Below are 16,321 nucleotides of genomic sequence, written 5' to 3'. Positions count from 1 at the left end.
AAACCACATATGGACCCATTTAACTTGACTGTCCCTTATCTAAAACAAGGTTTCAAAACGTTTTTTTTTTTTTTTTGGTCATATAAAATCCAAGCAATTTGCAAACATAAGTTTTATCTTCTGCATCCCCCAAAAAAGTTTAATAAGAAAGCACTTCAAATTTTCGTTAAATAAACTCATCCTTAAACGACAACCATCAAAGTTATAGTCCTCTCATCTCGGACTATAAGATAAATAAGAACTTGACAACATGATGATATATATTAGGTTTGAATCATGCATTGTTGATATGAATTTGACTGGGTATTGCGAGTTAACTTTTGGAAGTAGTTTCAAAAAACGTTGTTGTTTCAGTCATACAGTGTTAGAGGTGGTTGAAGATGCAAAATCAATAGTGTTTGAACGATTAACGAGATTTAGAGTAGCGTTTCGTGGATTTATGGTAATCAATCAAGAAGTGTCTAAGATGAGTTTTTCATGAAGATTGTCAAATACGAGTTCTTTGAAGATTTGATTGAGATCAATTATTTATTTGTGTTATTTGTTACTAAACCATGTGATTTAGAAGTGAATAAATGTTGCTTGTTTCAAAGATTAAAGATCAGGTTAAAGAATCTTTTGTATTCATTGAATCGAGGTCTAATTCGTGTTTGCTTTTCATGCATAACCGGATTTACATCATTTGGTATTAGAGCCTTTGGCTTGCTCTGATTAATCATTTGATAATCAAGAACAAGATTTTGAAACAATTACATTATCATGTTTTATCTATCAAATTTTCTTCCTCTATTGTTTGTGTTATTCGTTTTTTTGTGTCGATATGTCTCAAATATTTAGATTTATGTGAATATATCACACGACTACATGAGACATAATTTTAATTTATCGCATAATTGTGTTTATCAAANTTTATTTAATATTAATATTGGTGTATGTATATACAGGCGTGGCGTGCGTAGCTTTCCGTCAGTTCCATCCAACGCAGAGTTACAGAACTCTTCTTCATCGGCAACATCCCAACGCACTAATTGACGACGTCGTATCAAAAGAATGTCGTACGACTATCTCTTCAAGTACATAATCATCGGAGACACTGGCAAGCCAACTGTTTTTTTTAATTCTAACTTTCTCAAGCACCTGTCGGATACTGGAAACTTTTGTGTGGAAACCCTAGAAACTTGTTGTTTTAACCTTAAGAGCTAATTGATGTATACGAATTTGTTTTGAATCGACGAATAATGTTGTAGGAGTGGGGAAATCGTGTTTGCTCTTGCAATTTACGGACAAGAGGTTTCAACCCGTGCATGATCTCACAATCGGAGTTGAATTTGGGGCTCGTATGGTGACAATTGATGGAAGGCCGATCAAACTTCAGATTTGGGATACTGTAATTCTTTGTGAATTTCTGTTTATATACTTGTTTTGTTGATTTTGGTGTTTTATCGTGTTGATACTGATATTAGAATCGATTGCTTTTTTGTGATGTTCCTGAGGTTTCTTAACGGTGGTTAAATCTGATTAAGAAGTGCCAAGTCTTTGCACTTTTTTGTTGTTTCCTTGCACGAAGTTGTTACCAGTTCGTTTGTTGGGACTTCTGGTGCGTGATATTTTCTTTTTTAAAAATGATTAAATTAAGTGAATTTTAAAATGATCCTAGTTAATTATGTTCATCCAATATTTGTTTCATGTAAGTCTATATTCAATAGGATGAAGCATCATGTGCAACCGAAACATTCGAGCCACTTGCATCCCCAATCTAGTAATCTGGTCCTTTTGTTCTTTTGCCGAAACATTTGAGCCACTTGCATCCCCGATCTAGTAAATTAAGTGAATTTTAAAATGATCCTTTTGAATTATTTTTTGCTAATTCAAGTTTTTGCTCATAATCAGATTCTCTTATAGCCGAAATCTAACATAAATTTACCAATTTCGTTCATTTGTTGTGTTTAGCATCCTTTTGACAATGAATTACAGCTTCTTCCAAATGAAATTTCTTGTTTTATGACATGTGATTGAAGATCTTTTCCTTCTCCCAGGCTGGCCAAGAATCCTTTAGATCCATCACTAGATCTTATTACCGAGGAGCAGCTGGTGCACTTCTGGTTTATGACATCACCAGGTATCATATTTTTCCCACAGACTGATCTTTTGCTTGCGTCAAGCTCAAGACAATGTATGTGATGCTTACAAATGTGCAGGGATTTGACTTTGCTTTGTGTACACTCTTGGGTTCAAATCTTTTACTTTATTAGTGAGTCTTTTTGTCTGATGTTGAGAATCTGTTCCAATGTCTAGGAGAGAGACATTTAATCATCTTGCAAGCTGGCTGGAAGATGCTCGGCAGCATGCGAACCCAAATATGACAATCATGCTTGTAGGAAATAAAAGTGATCTTGTGAACCGAAGAGCTATTAGCAAAGAGGAGGGAGAACAGTTTGCGAAAGAAAATGGACTTTTGTTCTTGGAAGCATCTGCAAGAACAGCACAAAACGTGGAGGAGGTGCTATTTTGAGCAATGTCCAATTTAATTATCTGTGTTTGTTAATTGGACACCTACTTTGTATAGGAAATTTTCTCTCACATTTTTACCTATGTCATGTTTGTGCTGCATCACAGGCATTTACAAAGACTGCATCAAAGATACTTCAGAAGATCCAGGAAGGTGTCTTCGATGTATCTAATGAGGTAAGGGCACAAACATATATGCTACCTTAAATGATGTAATCACACAAGCCGGCACAGCCGTATTGACAGTACTTGATGGTACCCCTTGTTTCAAGCTGCTAAAAGATTTTAGGTCGCTATCGTCTGTTTAACTTGCAGGATAAATCATCATTTTTACACAACTATTAATTAATGCATGGGCAGAATTTTCAATTTATTGATGGAATTGTAGTAGTCTTATGGTTTATGTTGTAACAGGATACACATGTTGACGAACTACCTTTCTTAAGTATGTAATTACCAGTATGAACTCAATATTATCATATCATGAAATGCATTTTGTGTGACTTAGATAGTTGGCCTTTATACTTGTTTTTTGGGAAATCTATCTAAGATTAAACATTTGAGGTGAAATTGCAGTCATCTGGCATCAAGATTGGGTATGGGCGGCCCCAAGGTCCAGCAGGAGGGAGAGATGGAACAGTTGCTCAAAGGGGTGGATGTTGCAATTGATCATTGTAGACAGACTAATATAGAATTGTGGATTCGTGTGTTGTGCATTTGTAATCAGCTATGTTGAACTTCTGTTGTATTCATACTCACAGTGCTAGAAATTTGTATGAATTGCAACATATAATGGATTTACTTCCGTGCTATATGTGATATAGATAAATGTTACCCATTTTCACATCATGCTGGCAATGGTTTTCTTGATCTTACGCTTGTAGAGTAGGGACGTGTGCTTTGTTTTTTTTTTTTTTAAATAAATTTATGGATAACGCACTTGAAAAAGTTATGATGTCAAAGAAATGCCAAGGTTTTTCATGGATCGAAATTTGATGTAAAATTTTATTCATTATCCTCATATTCTCATGTTATATCACATATGGAGCTATACACAATACTCGTATTAGTTTTTTGTAAAGTGAGGCGCGATATCAAGAAATTCTTAGGCAGAAAGGTGAGCAAATTAACAGCTAGACAAGCCATGAAAATGATAAATCTTCAGACATGCCAGAGTGGGACTATTAGCTCAATCGTTAATCCAAGGTCCTTCATACGTAGGGAGTGTTTGGAAAAGTTTTTCAAAAACATTTCTTGGCTTTTAGTTGGTTGGAAGTACTTGGGGTGTTTGCGGCTATCAGCTTCTACTTCAACTTCTATTATTATTAATCAAAAACTAAAAGCAAGTCTGAGATGTTTCTTTCTGATTTTTATTTTTTTGTCAATAGTTTAAAATTACAATTTAATATTTATATATTAAAAAAATTTATCATATTAAAAAAATGTTCTCAATTTTTATAAATATTTTTGAGATTTTTTAATTATTAAATTTTATTTATATAAGAGTTTTTAAGAGTTTGGAATGGAATTCATAAAATTCTAATAATATTTTATTACAAACATTAATTTTTAAAAATATATAATGCATTTAAATAATTTCATTTCGATAAAATTTTATTTTATATATTTTGTGCATTTATACAATTTTTTTCATTTGTTTTATTTTATTTTATTAATCTTATATAAAGTTTCACGCATTCATGTTATAAAAAAAATCAATTTTGATACAAAATATTCAAAATATAATAATAATTTTCTCCAAACACTTAATTTTTAGCTTGTATTAATTTTAGACATTTATTTCTAAACACATCCTACTTATGTATCTCACTCACTTCAAAATAATTTTTTAAAAAAATCATTTTAAAATAAACAAAATTCTCTTAAACCTGTCAGCATCGAATTAAAGAGAGTATATGGGCTCACTTTTCGCTTTGGCCCGGATGGTTATTAATGGGCTTTGTCCAATACAGCCCATGAACCAAAGCACGTGTTCATAAACCCGATCTTCCCGCGAATCCTTCCATCCGTGATCATAAAATCCCGCAACGAAGAACAATTCTTCAACATGGTACATTGATCACATTCACTCATTCGATTCCCTTTACTGTTAGCGTATTCGTTTCTCTTTCTTAAATGTCATGCCAATGATTATTTCGATTAATTTGTAGAAGATGGAGTCTGAATGTATTTCCCCGCTGGGGAATAGCTCGGGGAATCACCTTTCCGTTCAAGTTCCACTCAAATTCCCATTTATAATTGGTAATTGTTTACATGTTCAGCTGTTTCGATGCATGAAATATTTACTCCAGCTCTAGAAAGCTTTTTTTTAGGTTGATTAATTGTTTGGAATTAATCGTTTTTTGCATATGATGCTGTAAAATAAGTTGAAGTTTGGTTTGATATATATGAAGGTGTTGCGGGAGGGACTGCATCAGGCAAAACTACTGTTTGCGATAAGATTATATCGCAACTCCATGATCAAAGGGTTGTTCTTGTCAATCAAGTAACTCCTTATACTGGTTCCATATTGATTAATTCTGGATTATTATGCTAAAGATACTTGAAATTTATGTTGTGTTGATTGCATTAGGGGTTAGAATATTATTTAGAAAGGAAAATCCTCGAAAAGACTAATGTTTTCCAAGTTGCAAACCTTTGCATTTTCATTTTCAGTTTCCTTTAGCTTGTTCAATTATGGATTGGACTACAAATTGTTGCGTGATATGTGTTTCAGGATGCATTTTATCGCTCATTGAGTAATGAGCAGTTAGAGAAGGTTCATGAGTACAACTTTGACCATCCTGGTAAGCATAAACGAACTTTTGAAATGTATAAAAGACAAATGCTACAAATATAGGAGATCAATGCTTATTTATATATTTCTAATACATAATAACCGTAGGAAGTTGCTTTTTAGATGCCTTCGACACAGAACTTTTGCTTTCATGCATGAAAACTCTAAGACATGGAAGAGCAGTCAGCATCCCAAATTATGATTTCAAGAGTCACAAAAGCACTGAGCCATCTCGCTTGGTACACTTCCAAGTTTTTTTTTCAAAAAAATACATGTTGCTTATATTACAAAATTAGTCTTTTAAGTGAGAAGCACAGAAGCTTTTGGATATGCTCATTCAACCTTAAAGGCAAGTAATTGCAACTCTACCCTCTTCACATAACTGTATATATTCAATTGGCTTGTGCTGTATAACATCCATAATCCATCAAGAACCTAGAAGCAGAACATTACTCTACTTTTCAGAACATATTACATGCCATGATATGGAGTTCAAATTTGTATTAGCAACAAGTTTTATTTCACTGATCTCTCTCTGGAAGGCCCAGTACTTGTTCCAGTGTTTCTACATCGGCGCCCCCACATTAGTTCTCACGACACTAATTTTAGGGCTTGAGCGATGATCTGGACATCTTAGAATAAGATCTGGTGCGACACTATTTTTTTTCTAGTAATTAGTTTTACTGAATTTTTGTAGGTCAACCCCTCTGATGTCATAATTTTGGAAGGAATCCTAGTTCTTCAAGATTTTCATGTACGTGACCTTATGAACATGAAGATCTTTGTTGACACAGGTTTCTTGCTTTGAGCTTTATTCCTCTTATCCATTGTAATTTTTGGGTTATTTATTTCTCTGTGTTACGTCCATAAGAAGTGAATTTGAAATTAATTAAACTAGTGTCTGAATGATATAAGGATTTGAACTTGATGATTCACAGTTCTATGATAGTTACTAAAATTTTAGTGCTGCAGACTCTGATTTGCGGCTTGCAAGGAGGATACAACGTGACACTGTTAAGAGGGGCAGAAATATTGAGAATGTTCTTGACCAAGTTAGTATTGCAATGTTGTCATCACATCATTTTGGCACCTTTCATCTGTTGCTTAGGAATTGTATTCTAAGCTCACTTTATCTGTAGTAAATATAACTGCACTTAGAATAACAAATTGCAGTGACAGATTAGTCGAACCACTTGACTTATGGAAGTGTAGAACATGAAGCAAACTGACTAAAGATAGAAAGAAAGTAATATATGGACTTCTATGGCTGTCCTAACTTATCTCTATCATTAAATATGGGGAGGACTAGAGGTGATCTAAATTCATTTAACTGCAGTATCCATAATTTTTAAAGGCTAACTAGTTTTCCAGATGACCAGAACAGACATTGACCAGAACAGACATTATTGCTCAATCATTCTCTTATGCATGTAAAGGATGTGAACATCATATGTCATCATTCATTGCTTGGCATTTATGCTTGATCTTCTGTTATCAGTATTGTGTGATTTGCAGTATGCTAAATTCGTGAAGCCTAGTTTTGAGGAATTCATACTTCCATCCAAGAAACACGCCGATGTCATAATTCCCCGTGGAGCGGATAATGATGTCGCCATTGACCTGATAGTACAGCATATTCGTACAAAGCTTGGTCAACATGATCTCTGCAAAATATATCCAAATATATTTGTTATACATTCAACATTTCAGGTAACTTATATCTTGTTTAGGATCTTGTGATGAGCTTCTGTAGCAATGTATACATTCAATCTCGAGTTCTTGAAATAGTAACAGGAGTAAACTTATTTGAATCCATTTTTTTTCTTTCTTTCTTTCTTTTTTTCTTCTCTGTAGATACGAGGGATGCACACGCTAGTACGTGACACAAAAACCACTAAGCATGACTTTGTTTTTTATGCTGATCGACTCATTCGCTTGGTATGTCTGTTTACTGAAACTTTTGTAGCATGTTTTTCTATGGTCATGTTAAAGAATATGTGTGTGTTTTATTTATATTGTAGGTTGTAGAGCATGGTCTCGGTCACCTTCCCTTCACTGAAAAACAGATAATCACCCCTACAGGTGATAAATCCCATTGCTTCATTTGCTTTCGTTGTGAGTGAGGGTCTCTACAATTAACTTGGTGTGAAGGGTTTCATCTATGAACTCCAATCTTTCATTGAGACACTAGTCAATATTTTCCATTGGATGGGGATCTTTAAAGAAAGCATTCTTCCTCTTCCAACCACTTGCAGGATCTGTCTATACAGGAGTTGTTTTCTGCAAAAGATTATGTGGCGTTTCGGTCATTAGAAGGTAATTATCCCCTTGGTTTGAAATCAAGAAATGACCATTTAATCTACTCTATTTCTATACTTAACTTTAAGGTAGAATAAGGTCGTAAATCGAAAACTCCGAAGTTTTACAAGACAGCTTCAATATCATTACCAAATAATGGTCATTCATGTCAAATTGATATTCGGAGGTTAACATTAGATTTAGAATATCCCCTTTCTTCTTCTGTGTGCACATTTGTGTTTCTGGTGCTCATGCCTTCGAATTTTCTCGATCAGTGGGGAGAGTATGGAAAACGCACTAAGAGCGTGCTGCAAGGGAATCAAAATTGGAAAAATCTTGATCCATGGAGAGGGTAAAAAAGGGCGACAGGTTTGTAAATGCAACCAACGGAATGTAGTTTGTTTCACACCGATCTTCACCTATTTAAACTTAGTTTTTTTCCAATCATTGCAGTTGGTTTATGAGAAGTTACCATCAGATATTGCAAGTCGCCATGTGTTACTGCTCGATCCAGTTCTTGCCTCAGGTTCGACATGCAGATGCCCAGTAAATAAATGCTCAAGTTTGCTTACTTACATTGGATAACATTAATTGCTCATGAATCCTCTTAATAATGTAAAGTACAAATGATGAGTTGAAATATGACACCATATATCTATAATCTATAAATATCCCAAAAGCCTTGTTTAATCCCCTTGTTCTTTGTTAGGAAATTCCGCAGTAAAAGCAATTTCTGTGTTACTTGGAAAGGGGGTTGCAGAATCCAATATTATTTTCTTGAATCTTATTGCGGTGAGTTAACTTAGCAATTTGTTATATTATTGAGTTCCAGAATTCACATTTTTATTTGATTTATGATTGAACAATTCAAAAATTCAGGCCCCCGAAGGAATTCACGCTGTTTGTCAGAAATTTCCAAGACTGAAAATAGTGACATCCGAGATAGATGCCTCACTTAACAAAGACATGCGTGTGATTCCCGGCATGGGCGAATTCGGGGATCGTTACTTTGGAACTGGTTGAACTCCGGCAATAAATCTCGATGTCACGCGGAAAAGAATCAGTGGATACACAAAAAGCATCTTCCAAATTTAAAATTGTAACTCAAAACATAGCAAGGACAAGAAAAGTAGGAGTAAATTTTGATATTTTAATTTAACAAAATGTTATAATTTAACCCGATCTCATCTGCTAATTACCCACTCTTGAGAAAATAAAATAACAATAGAATTTTTAGCAACCATTTTTGGTATTTTAGTTTAATGAATATCCATTCAGAGAATGATCATTGTACCAAAAAAAACACCAATTTGGGGAAATCAATAGCTTTAACAATAAATCCAAAGCAAACCCATAAAACAAAAAAAAAAAAAAACTGCGCTGACAATGCTGAATTTCCTTCTGGTTTACTACTTTTTCCACTATCAAAACTTGCAATGTGGATTTCTGGAAAGGTATACTTTCAATTGTAAGGGTCGAAATTTCTTCACCGGGATTTGGAGCTCATTGCCTACATTATTTATGATTGAGCGAGCTTCTTTTTCTTCTTCCTTGAGGCAAAGCTACTAGGTCCGATTTCTAGGGACATTCGTTTGGTCCTGAAGAGATAAAACCAAGGTTTAATAAGGCATAACAAAAGTTATCTCAAATTCCGACATAAATTTAAAACAAAAGTGTAGTTAAATATCGAACATACCGTTTGGATAGCTCCCCGGCTTCGTAATTAGCCTCTTCGGCTACAGCATCTGTTCCATACAATAATTTCATCATATACCAGAGATGTAATCAATTCATGTACAGAAATGTTATCAGAACCACATATCCAAATATCACACAAAGATTTACTGTTACTGTGTTCTATGAGTGCGAGGAAAAACGACCATGAAACTTTCTGGAACCTAAATATTGTCTGTAGCAGAATATGACTCTCAAGCTTTAGCTATCGACAGTCATTAAATTTCAAAAGACAAACTAGGCAAAGGGATCAACTTGCAACAGAGCCCCAAAAACCAAAGCAAGAAGCTGTCGACAACTCGACATGATTAAGATTAGTTTGGAACACATACCTTCGTCTCCAGCACCATCTTCACTTTCCAAACCAGAACCCCATCGATCTCCCCCATCATCGTTATCCCATCTGTTCCCCACAGGAGGTATCCAAAAGTCGATATCTTCTACTGAATCACTCTCTTTTCCTATAGAATCTCTTATTTCAGAGATCTTTTCATCAGCAATTTCCTCTGATTCCTTAGTTTTCTTCTTCTTTTCATTCTTCTTCTTCAACTTACCATCTTCATTCTTTTTTTTCTTCTCCTTTTTTTCCTCCTCAAGCTTCCCCTTCGTCCCATTTTGCATTTCTTTTTCAACCTCCTTCTTCTCTGCGAACACGTTAATGCACAAATCAAGCATAAAAATCAAACCTTTAAACATATTCTCTGCTTAAAGAGAATGTTCGTAACTCGCTTAAGCCTTTAAGCAAAACGGCAAATCAGACAAACCTAACATGCTGAGGAAACGCTTTCCACTTATATGCTTCCATATATGCTCCTCCGATTTGTTGATGGTAACTCCAGTTAGTTTGCAGATCAGCTTCGATCTGCAACATCATAAAACCAAATGCAACACTTTATGGTGTGTTTGGATGGTGAAAGAAATTACACGCTTTGATAAAATATATCAAAATAACTATATTCAAATCCCCGTGGAAGTGTGTTTGGATTCCTAATTCCATAACCAAACTCATAGAACAAAATCCCCAGAAGAGCTATAAGCGTGATTCTATTTTCAGTTCTATGAATTCAAGTCCCTGCTAATAGCACCATTCAATTAGAATGTAAAATATGTTCCTTGAAATTTAAACCAAACACAAATTCTATGCAATCACAATCCACAAACACTCACAATTTCAAATCAAACAGCCTAAGAATACAACGAGTAAGAATTACCGAGCAGCTGGGTCCTGGCGGAACATGTTGACAGGGGGCTTCTTACGGGAGATGGCGGAGTCGATAAGGCCCAGACGGCAGTGCTTGGACAGGGCGTAAGAGTCCCTGGAATGAGCTGGCAGCTCGTGACCAGTCTCAACGCATTTAAGCCGACCATTTTCGAGCGGCTGGAAGGTCGGCGAGCCGAGTAAATTGAACCCTTCCTTCTGCTCGGAGGTGGTGGTAGGGTTTGCCGCTGCTTTCTTCTTCCCCATACTCAGAAAATAAATTTAATTTAACCTCAAAAAACAAAAATCGAGCAGTAATATGGGTGGGTTTTCAATTTTTTAATTGAATTAAATAATAAAATAAATTTAGAATGGGTTATGGGCCGGGGTTTCAGCCCATCCCATGGTTTTAATTGTTCGAGGAATCGGGTTTTCAAACCCCGGCCCATTAGATTTATTATAATATCTTTTTTTTAAATAAAAGGCAAATAATATTCATAAATAATAATAATTATAATAATAAATAATTTGAAATAAATTAACTATAAATAATAGGAATATAATGTTAAAAAAAATTAGTTGGCAAAAATTATTTTTCAAAACAGAAGTAATCTGTTGTCGCACTCGTAATTATGTAATAAAGATCACAAAAATACACCATATATTTTAAATGAAAATTTATGCAAAAAATTGCACGTGGATTATCCAAGTTTGGAATGAGATATCGAGCTCGAGACTTAATTATAACAAATTATTCGCTCTTCTTTCGTTGAGCTTCTATTGAATCGAGAAATAAAATAAGTTTGATGGATCATCTATTTTATATATTGAAGCAGGAACTATCAAATTCTAATTTAATAACAAACATGTTAGAATTTTTAATTATTTTTCAATTTTCAAGTTGTCTTCCCTCGTTTGCTTGGTGATCCCTCTCATTTTTATGCTTGATTTTAATAATATAGTTTTTGCAATTTTGAATTTAATCTTAATAGATGACATTTGATTTTACTGTTTTCTTTATCTTGAATGATGTTAAATTGGTTGGTTTAAATGGAGTTTTATTTTGGTGTGAACATTTGTCTGTAACGAATGATTGAAAAATATAAGATAAAATTTCTAAGAGAATTTTTATGTAGAGCTCTTGTAATTTGAAGGTATTCATGTTCAGCTTAAAGTTTTCACATTACTGAAATAGAATTATACGGATTTGTAACTGATCATATGAGCTAACGATTGGAATGAACAAAAAATAATATTTTTAAATTTTGGGATTTTATTTTACGAATTTATTATATGTTTCAAGTTTTTTTTTTACAAAGAAAAAGTTTATACTATTTTCATTTTAATTTCAAAATCTGTTGTAATATGTACATGATTTTGAATCCAAACGTAAAACAATCATTGATAGGAGATGATTCAGATTGAATATAAGTTATTTTTTAATTCCAAAAATTCTTTATATTTTTTATACGTACTAGTTTTATTAGTATCTTGATTATGATACTATTCCCACAATTCCAACTTTATAGCAACCATAAAACAAGTTTTTTTTAGGGACATAACTCTTCAATACGCTTTCTCGAGACAAAATTTGACCACTTGATGAAAAATTTCTCGCTACGACCCTGCATATGATTATATTTTAAAGTGGAATTATTTACCAAAATCAATGACCTGTGTAACTGATAGATATATAAAACTCGTGAAGGAGCATGGCAGAAGTTGATACTCATGACGTTGTTCACCTTTCAACAAATTAACTTGGTAGTTTTACCAATGCATACAAATCAACAAAACTGTAGCCATAGGATCTACATTAAATCATGACAATTTAATTGTAATTATGATGTAGGACCGAGTGTTTACTGTTTTATTAAAAGTTATAACTAGTGGTAATGGTGTAACTCAAATCTTTTAAACCGCACAGCAGCTCAAGCACCATAGTTCGATCGCTCCACCAATCAGGGACAATTATTGCACTCAACAATCTCCCTCCCAATAATTGCACTCCTTGCAATCAATGGGAATCGAACCCGTGATCTTGGCTTTGATATCAATTGTAGGACCGAGTGCTTACCTCTTTACCAAAAGCTATAGCTAGTGGTAATAGTGCAACTCAAATCTTTTAAATCGCACAACAGCTCAAGCACCACGGTTCGATCGTTCCACCAAGCAGGGACAATTATTGCACTCAACATATGATATATAAATGTTAAAATATTTTCAAAATAATCTAAGCACAATTGTGGTATATCGATATCACTGATTGAAATATATATGCCATAAAATAAAAGGTTATATAAGAGGATAATTTTTCCATAAAATATTGAGAAATTTTCCGTGAAAATGCTGCCATGTCTCATATTACACCTGTAGATGATTTTAGTTGTAAAAACATTACATTATGAATATAACGAAAATTTAACATATGTATAATTTGGTCATTTTAGTACAAGACAAGTTATTACTTGGTCTCGATTCTACCATCAACTCGAATCTGGTTTGAATTCACTCGGCCGACTATTTACTTAACCGTTTGCCTGCAAATTAGTCATGAATATATCTAAATTATCCTGTAATTTTAGAAAGTAATTAAGACATGATCGGCAATTATTGCATCACATTCTAAGCAGAGTACATTTTTCTTAATAATTTTTTTTAATTAATCCTTTTTCTCCTTCCATTTGTTGAATGTAGCTTCGGCAATGATCATTAAGAACACAAAATTGTCAATCTCATGGCCATCCATGCAAGTGCTCAGACTCATGTTTGTCTATAGTTATCTCAGCCAATCAAACAGACCGTCTTGTGAGGCAAACAGTAAATCCTGCAGAATGCGAAAACATGCCAAGATTATAGAATTTCCACGAAACAAACCTAAGGAAACATGTAAACAACTCGAGTTGGAAGGATATATTAAGAGTTTACCGAGAGATGGAAGTCTAGTGGAGCATCGAGTTCTAAGTTGTAAAGATCAGTAAATCCGTTGGAAGCATTGACATGTTGCTGGCGTACATCAGTAATGTTGCTACAATCTTGAGTTAACAAGGCTTCATTGTTTGGTCTTGTATCACCGGGAATTGCATTAGAATCCATCATATTAATCCATAAATGGGAGTCCACTCCACCCAAGTCAAAAGCTTGTGATTCTCCAGCCAAGCAAGTGGCATACTCGGAGTGATCATCATCCAACTGAGATGGTTCTTCAAGATTCTCTGCTGAAGTTTTCTGTGGCCGAGGAGGATCAGGAGCACATATCTTCGGAGTCCTCAGAACAACCTGAACGGTCCCCAAGTCAGATTCTTCAATTACCAAGTATGTTTTTTCAATGTTTCCAGTCTCCTTCTGTTGCTGATAGAAAATTTTAGAAACCACATATTCGCCATCTCTCTCATCTTCTTCATCCCCTATATGGTATTGATGCATGATCCAGTTACATTTGTCAGGCTTGGATCCCTTTTCCGATGTTCCATAAAGAACCATGATTTTCTTGAAACCTTTCAGCACTACATTTTTCATCACAAGCTTGGTCTTACCAGTTTTGTGCCACCGAACACAGCCCTTTGCCGTGCTATCTTTTGCAAGAATTATTCTCCTGCGCTTCCGCTTACCACTAGCATATGCATTGATGATTCTATGAAAGAAATATACACTGCTTCCATCTGCTTTGGCACCTGTAACAATTCAAAATTATCATTTGCAAATTGTGTTGTGAAAAAAAAAAGTTTTCCCAACAATTTCTTTAAATTTTCATGCCATATTTATGTTTGTTGATCTTAATTATGACGATCTCTATTATTGATGAACCCATGGAGCATTGCAGAGAAAAGAGACAATACTACATGTTTATCTACAAGTTAATTATGAGCCAACTCACCAGGTAGATTTTCGGGGTGTGTGTAGCATACACCTTCATCACCTTCCAGAGTCGGAATAAATTCGTCGATAAACTCGTGCGGTTCCGAAACCCCAACCCCACATTTTGCAGCCAAATGTCCCAACAGCTCGACATCAGATGGATCGAACTTCACACCAGCAGGAAGCCCAGGCCAGTCTTCGGAAACCTGAACTAGGTTATATAAATGTTTGTATCACAAGAATCTTACTTGAATATATGCAATTTGAATAGTTGCAAACTTGCAATGATAACTTTTAAGTACATATATCAAACTGGAGAGGAGTTTATTCGATGGTTGAATACTCAAAAACAAGAAAATTGAGCTTACTTCAGTATTATCGATTTGGTACTGGCAATTTGGGCACTCCATCTTTACGCCACAGTCTTTGATCTGATTTCCTGCAGGCAGACCAGCATTTTTCACCTTTTTAGCAAGCCCTCTACCGTCAATAAGCCAATCCCTGTATCATTGAGGTATGCATTAGGCCAAACTAAACTAAAGAACAACTTCTCAACCAAAGAAGCGAAGCATTTACAATCCCTCAAACTTCAACATGAAAGTGAAGCATGACTCTTCAAAATTGACAACACCCACGGAGAACAAACGAAACAAGACACTGAACTTGATACTGAATGAGAGCAAGATAAAGTTCCAAGTATGATTTGTTTAAAGTCTGAAACTTGACGTACAAAATTTTCGTCTTAATTTATGAATTGAGCCTGCGTGCTATGACATATGCTGATATGCATATATAATAATATATTCATCAAGAACTCAGTGTAACTTCACTTAAAACTAAAACCCTCGTGCCCAGATATCAAACTGCACCAGCTAATTCTTGGTTTGAATGATTCACCTCACACTACAAGCTTTGGAAATCAACCCAAATCAAAGAAAAAATAGTAAAACTTATATTAAACATCGAAAAGGGTCTTCTTAAATTATACTAACTGGACGTGCATGTAAATAAATTCATACATCGCTGCAGATTAATTCAATCATGACTTGGAATCTTTCCCACCACTAATTACAGTCAAGTTCAAAATCCATTCGTCTTCCAAGATTATGTTTTTTCCTATTTATCATCCATCAAATTAAATTATTAATGGAAAAATGAATCTCATCGATCAACAAAGATCGATTTTTTATCGTATACCTGGCCATGATTCAGAACAGATAAGCACCAGAAAAAACTAAAAATGCATTCCAAGTAGCGAGGAGAGTGTCGAATACGTTCCCTAGCTTTAATTTTCTCCACTCAGCTAAGTAATGAGCGGGAAGTTCCAGCTGCGATAGGCTCGAAATTTCGGAGATGAGGCTCGGTGGACTGGTTGAGCATGTTTTATAGACCATAACGCGTTTTAAATAGGGCCCACGGTTGACCGAAGCTGACTCCGAGCCTCTCTGTCTGTAACCGAAGCTTTCTTCTTGTAAGAAGCTAGATTATGTGGGGGCCGTAGAAAACTTGCCCTCCAAGTTATTAGTGGAAACTGCAGGCAGACCCTCGTAATTTCATGAGTGTTAATTCGGGGGGTCAGATCGAAAGTGTTAAAAAAGTGTTCAAAGGAACTCGGTTTGAACTTGAACCAATCTGAAAACTATAAACCCAAACTCGAACTCGACTCAACCCAATTTTTTTTTTTAACTTTTTAAAAAAAGTAAACAAAAATTCAAAAACATAACGTTTTAATTTAAACACATAATAACAAAACATCTTTTACATATGATTTAAATTTAAAAATATAATTATAAAAAATTAAAATTATATTTACTAAATCGAATAAATAATTATTTTTTAATGTATAAAATAAATATTAAATGATGAAAATTTATGATATAAATATACAATAATTTTTTCAAACATAAAATATATAAAAATGTAGACAA

At 34.4% G+C, this 16,321-nt stretch overlaps 4 protein-coding genes across 7 annotated transcripts; 2 read left to right on the top strand and 2 right to left on the bottom strand.

Annotated features, from left to right (window-relative positions):
• The first annotated feature begins 918 nt into the window (after positions 1-918).
• LOC140962850 (ras-related protein RABB1b-like) lies at positions 919-3,352 on the top strand. Of its 2 annotated transcripts, none has more exons than XM_073421887.1 (6): positions 919-1,096; positions 1,248-1,387; positions 2,037-2,119; positions 2,296-2,500; positions 2,617-2,685; positions 3,085-3,352. In XM_073421887.1, exons 1-6 carry the CDS (start codon positions 1,051-1,053, stop codon positions 3,175-3,177), a joined length of 636 nt encoding a protein of 211 aa, XP_073277988.1. In that variant the 5' UTR covers positions 919-1,050; the 3' UTR covers positions 3,178-3,352. The 2 variants fall into 2 exon arrangements, with proteins under 2 accessions (XP_073277988.1, XP_073277989.1); XM_073421888.1 differs by having other exon boundaries at positions 951-1,073.
• A 1,230-nt stretch (positions 3,353-4,582) lies between these two features.
• LOC140963497 (uridine kinase-like protein 5) lies at positions 4,583-8,640 on the top strand. 3 transcript variants are annotated; one of them, XM_073422846.1, is made up of 14 exons: positions 4,583-4,770; positions 4,923-5,014; positions 5,246-5,315; positions 5,429-5,544; positions 6,003-6,099; positions 6,278-6,357; positions 6,821-7,015; positions 7,160-7,243; positions 7,327-7,387; positions 7,561-7,621; positions 7,879-7,972; positions 8,057-8,129; positions 8,313-8,395; positions 8,483-8,640. In XM_073422846.1, exons 1-14 carry the CDS (start codon positions 4,683-4,685, stop codon positions 8,624-8,626), a joined length of 1,338 nt encoding a protein of 445 aa, XP_073278947.1. In that variant the 5' UTR covers positions 4,583-4,682; the 3' UTR covers positions 8,627-8,640. The 3 variants fall into 3 exon arrangements, with proteins under 3 accessions (XP_073278947.1, XP_073278946.1, XP_073278945.1); XM_073422845.1 differs by having other exon boundaries at positions 5,414-5,544; XM_073422844.1 differs by having other exon boundaries at positions 7,879-8,129.
• A 197-nt stretch (positions 8,641-8,837) lies between these two features.
• On the bottom strand, positions 8,838-10,838 carry LOC140963498 (uncharacterized). Its single transcript, XM_073422847.1, has 5 exons — positions 10,549-10,838; positions 10,102-10,199; positions 9,670-9,981; positions 9,300-9,348; positions 8,838-9,201 (listed from the first exon to the last, which is right to left on the bottom strand). The coding sequence occupies exons 1-5, from the start codon at positions 10,800-10,802 to the stop codon at positions 9,123-9,125; spliced, it is 792 nt and encodes a 263-aa protein (XP_073278948.1). The 5' UTR covers positions 10,803-10,838; the 3' UTR covers positions 8,838-9,122.
• A 2,272-nt stretch (positions 10,839-13,110) lies between these two features.
• Positions 13,111-15,968, bottom strand: LOC140963185 (SUPPRESSOR OF GAMMA RESPONSE 1-like). Its single transcript, XM_073422471.1, has 5 exons — positions 15,591-15,968; positions 14,762-14,894; positions 14,413-14,599; positions 13,464-14,209; positions 13,111-13,362 (listed from the first exon to the last, which is right to left on the bottom strand). The coding sequence occupies exons 1-5, from the start codon at positions 15,596-15,598 to the stop codon at positions 13,315-13,317; spliced, it is 1,122 nt and encodes a 373-aa protein (XP_073278572.1). The 5' UTR covers positions 15,599-15,968; the 3' UTR covers positions 13,111-13,314.
• Positions 15,969-16,321: the final 353 nt, after the last annotated feature.

The sequence above is a fragment of the Primulina huaijiensis genome, chromosome 17, assembly GCF_012295235.1.
Source record: "Primulina huaijiensis isolate GDHJ02 chromosome 17, ASM1229523v2, whole genome shotgun sequence".
In the NCBI taxonomy this organism is placed as follows: domain Eukaryota; kingdom Viridiplantae; phylum Streptophyta; class Magnoliopsida; order Lamiales; family Gesneriaceae; genus Primulina; species Primulina huaijiensis.
This window is presented reverse-complemented; position numbering and strand designations above follow the sequence as displayed.

Coding starts and splice junctions, on each gene's coding strand:
- LOC140962850 (XM_073421887.1), top strand. CDS start 1,051: ATGTCGTACGACTATCTCTTCAAGTACATAATCATCGGAGACACTG. Junction 1,097..1,247: donor CATAATCATCGGAGACACTG/GCAAGCCAACTG, acceptor ATAATGTTGTAG/GAGTGGGGAAATCGTGTTTG. Junction 2,501..2,616: donor CAGCACAAAACGTGGAGGAG/GTGCTATTTTGA, acceptor GCTGCATCACAG/GCATTTACAAAGACTGCATC.
- LOC140963497 (XM_073422844.1), top strand. CDS start 4,683: ATGGAGTCTGAATGTATTTCCCCGCTGGGGAATAGCTCGGGGAATCAC. Junction 5,545..6,002: donor GCACTGAGCCATCTCGCTTG/GTACACTTCCAA, acceptor GAATTTTTGTAG/GTCAACCCCTCTGATGTCAT. Junction 6,358..6,820: donor TTGAGAATGTTCTTGACCAA/GTTAGTATTGCA, acceptor TGTGATTTGCAG/TATGCTAAATTCGTGAAGCC.
- LOC140963498 (XM_073422847.1), bottom strand. CDS start 10,802: ATGGGGAAGAAGAAAGCAGCGGCAAACCCTACCACCACCTCCGAGCAG. Junction 10,200..10,548: donor CGCCAGGACCCAGCTGCTCG/GTAATTCTTACT, acceptor ATGATGTTGCAG/ATCGAAGCTGATCTGCAAAC. Junction 9,982..10,101: donor GCGTTTCCTCAGCATGTTAG/GTTTGTCTGATT, acceptor ACGTGTTCGCAG/AGAAGAAGGAGGTTGAAAAA.
- LOC140963185 (XM_073422471.1), bottom strand. Junction 14,210..14,412: donor ACACCCCGAAAATCTACCTG/GTGAGTTGGCTC, acceptor GAATTGTTACAG/GTGCCAAAGCAGATGGAAGC. Junction 13,363..13,463: donor CACTAGACTTCCATCTCTCG/GTAAACTCTTAA, acceptor CGCATTCTGCAG/GATTTACTGTTTGCCTCACA.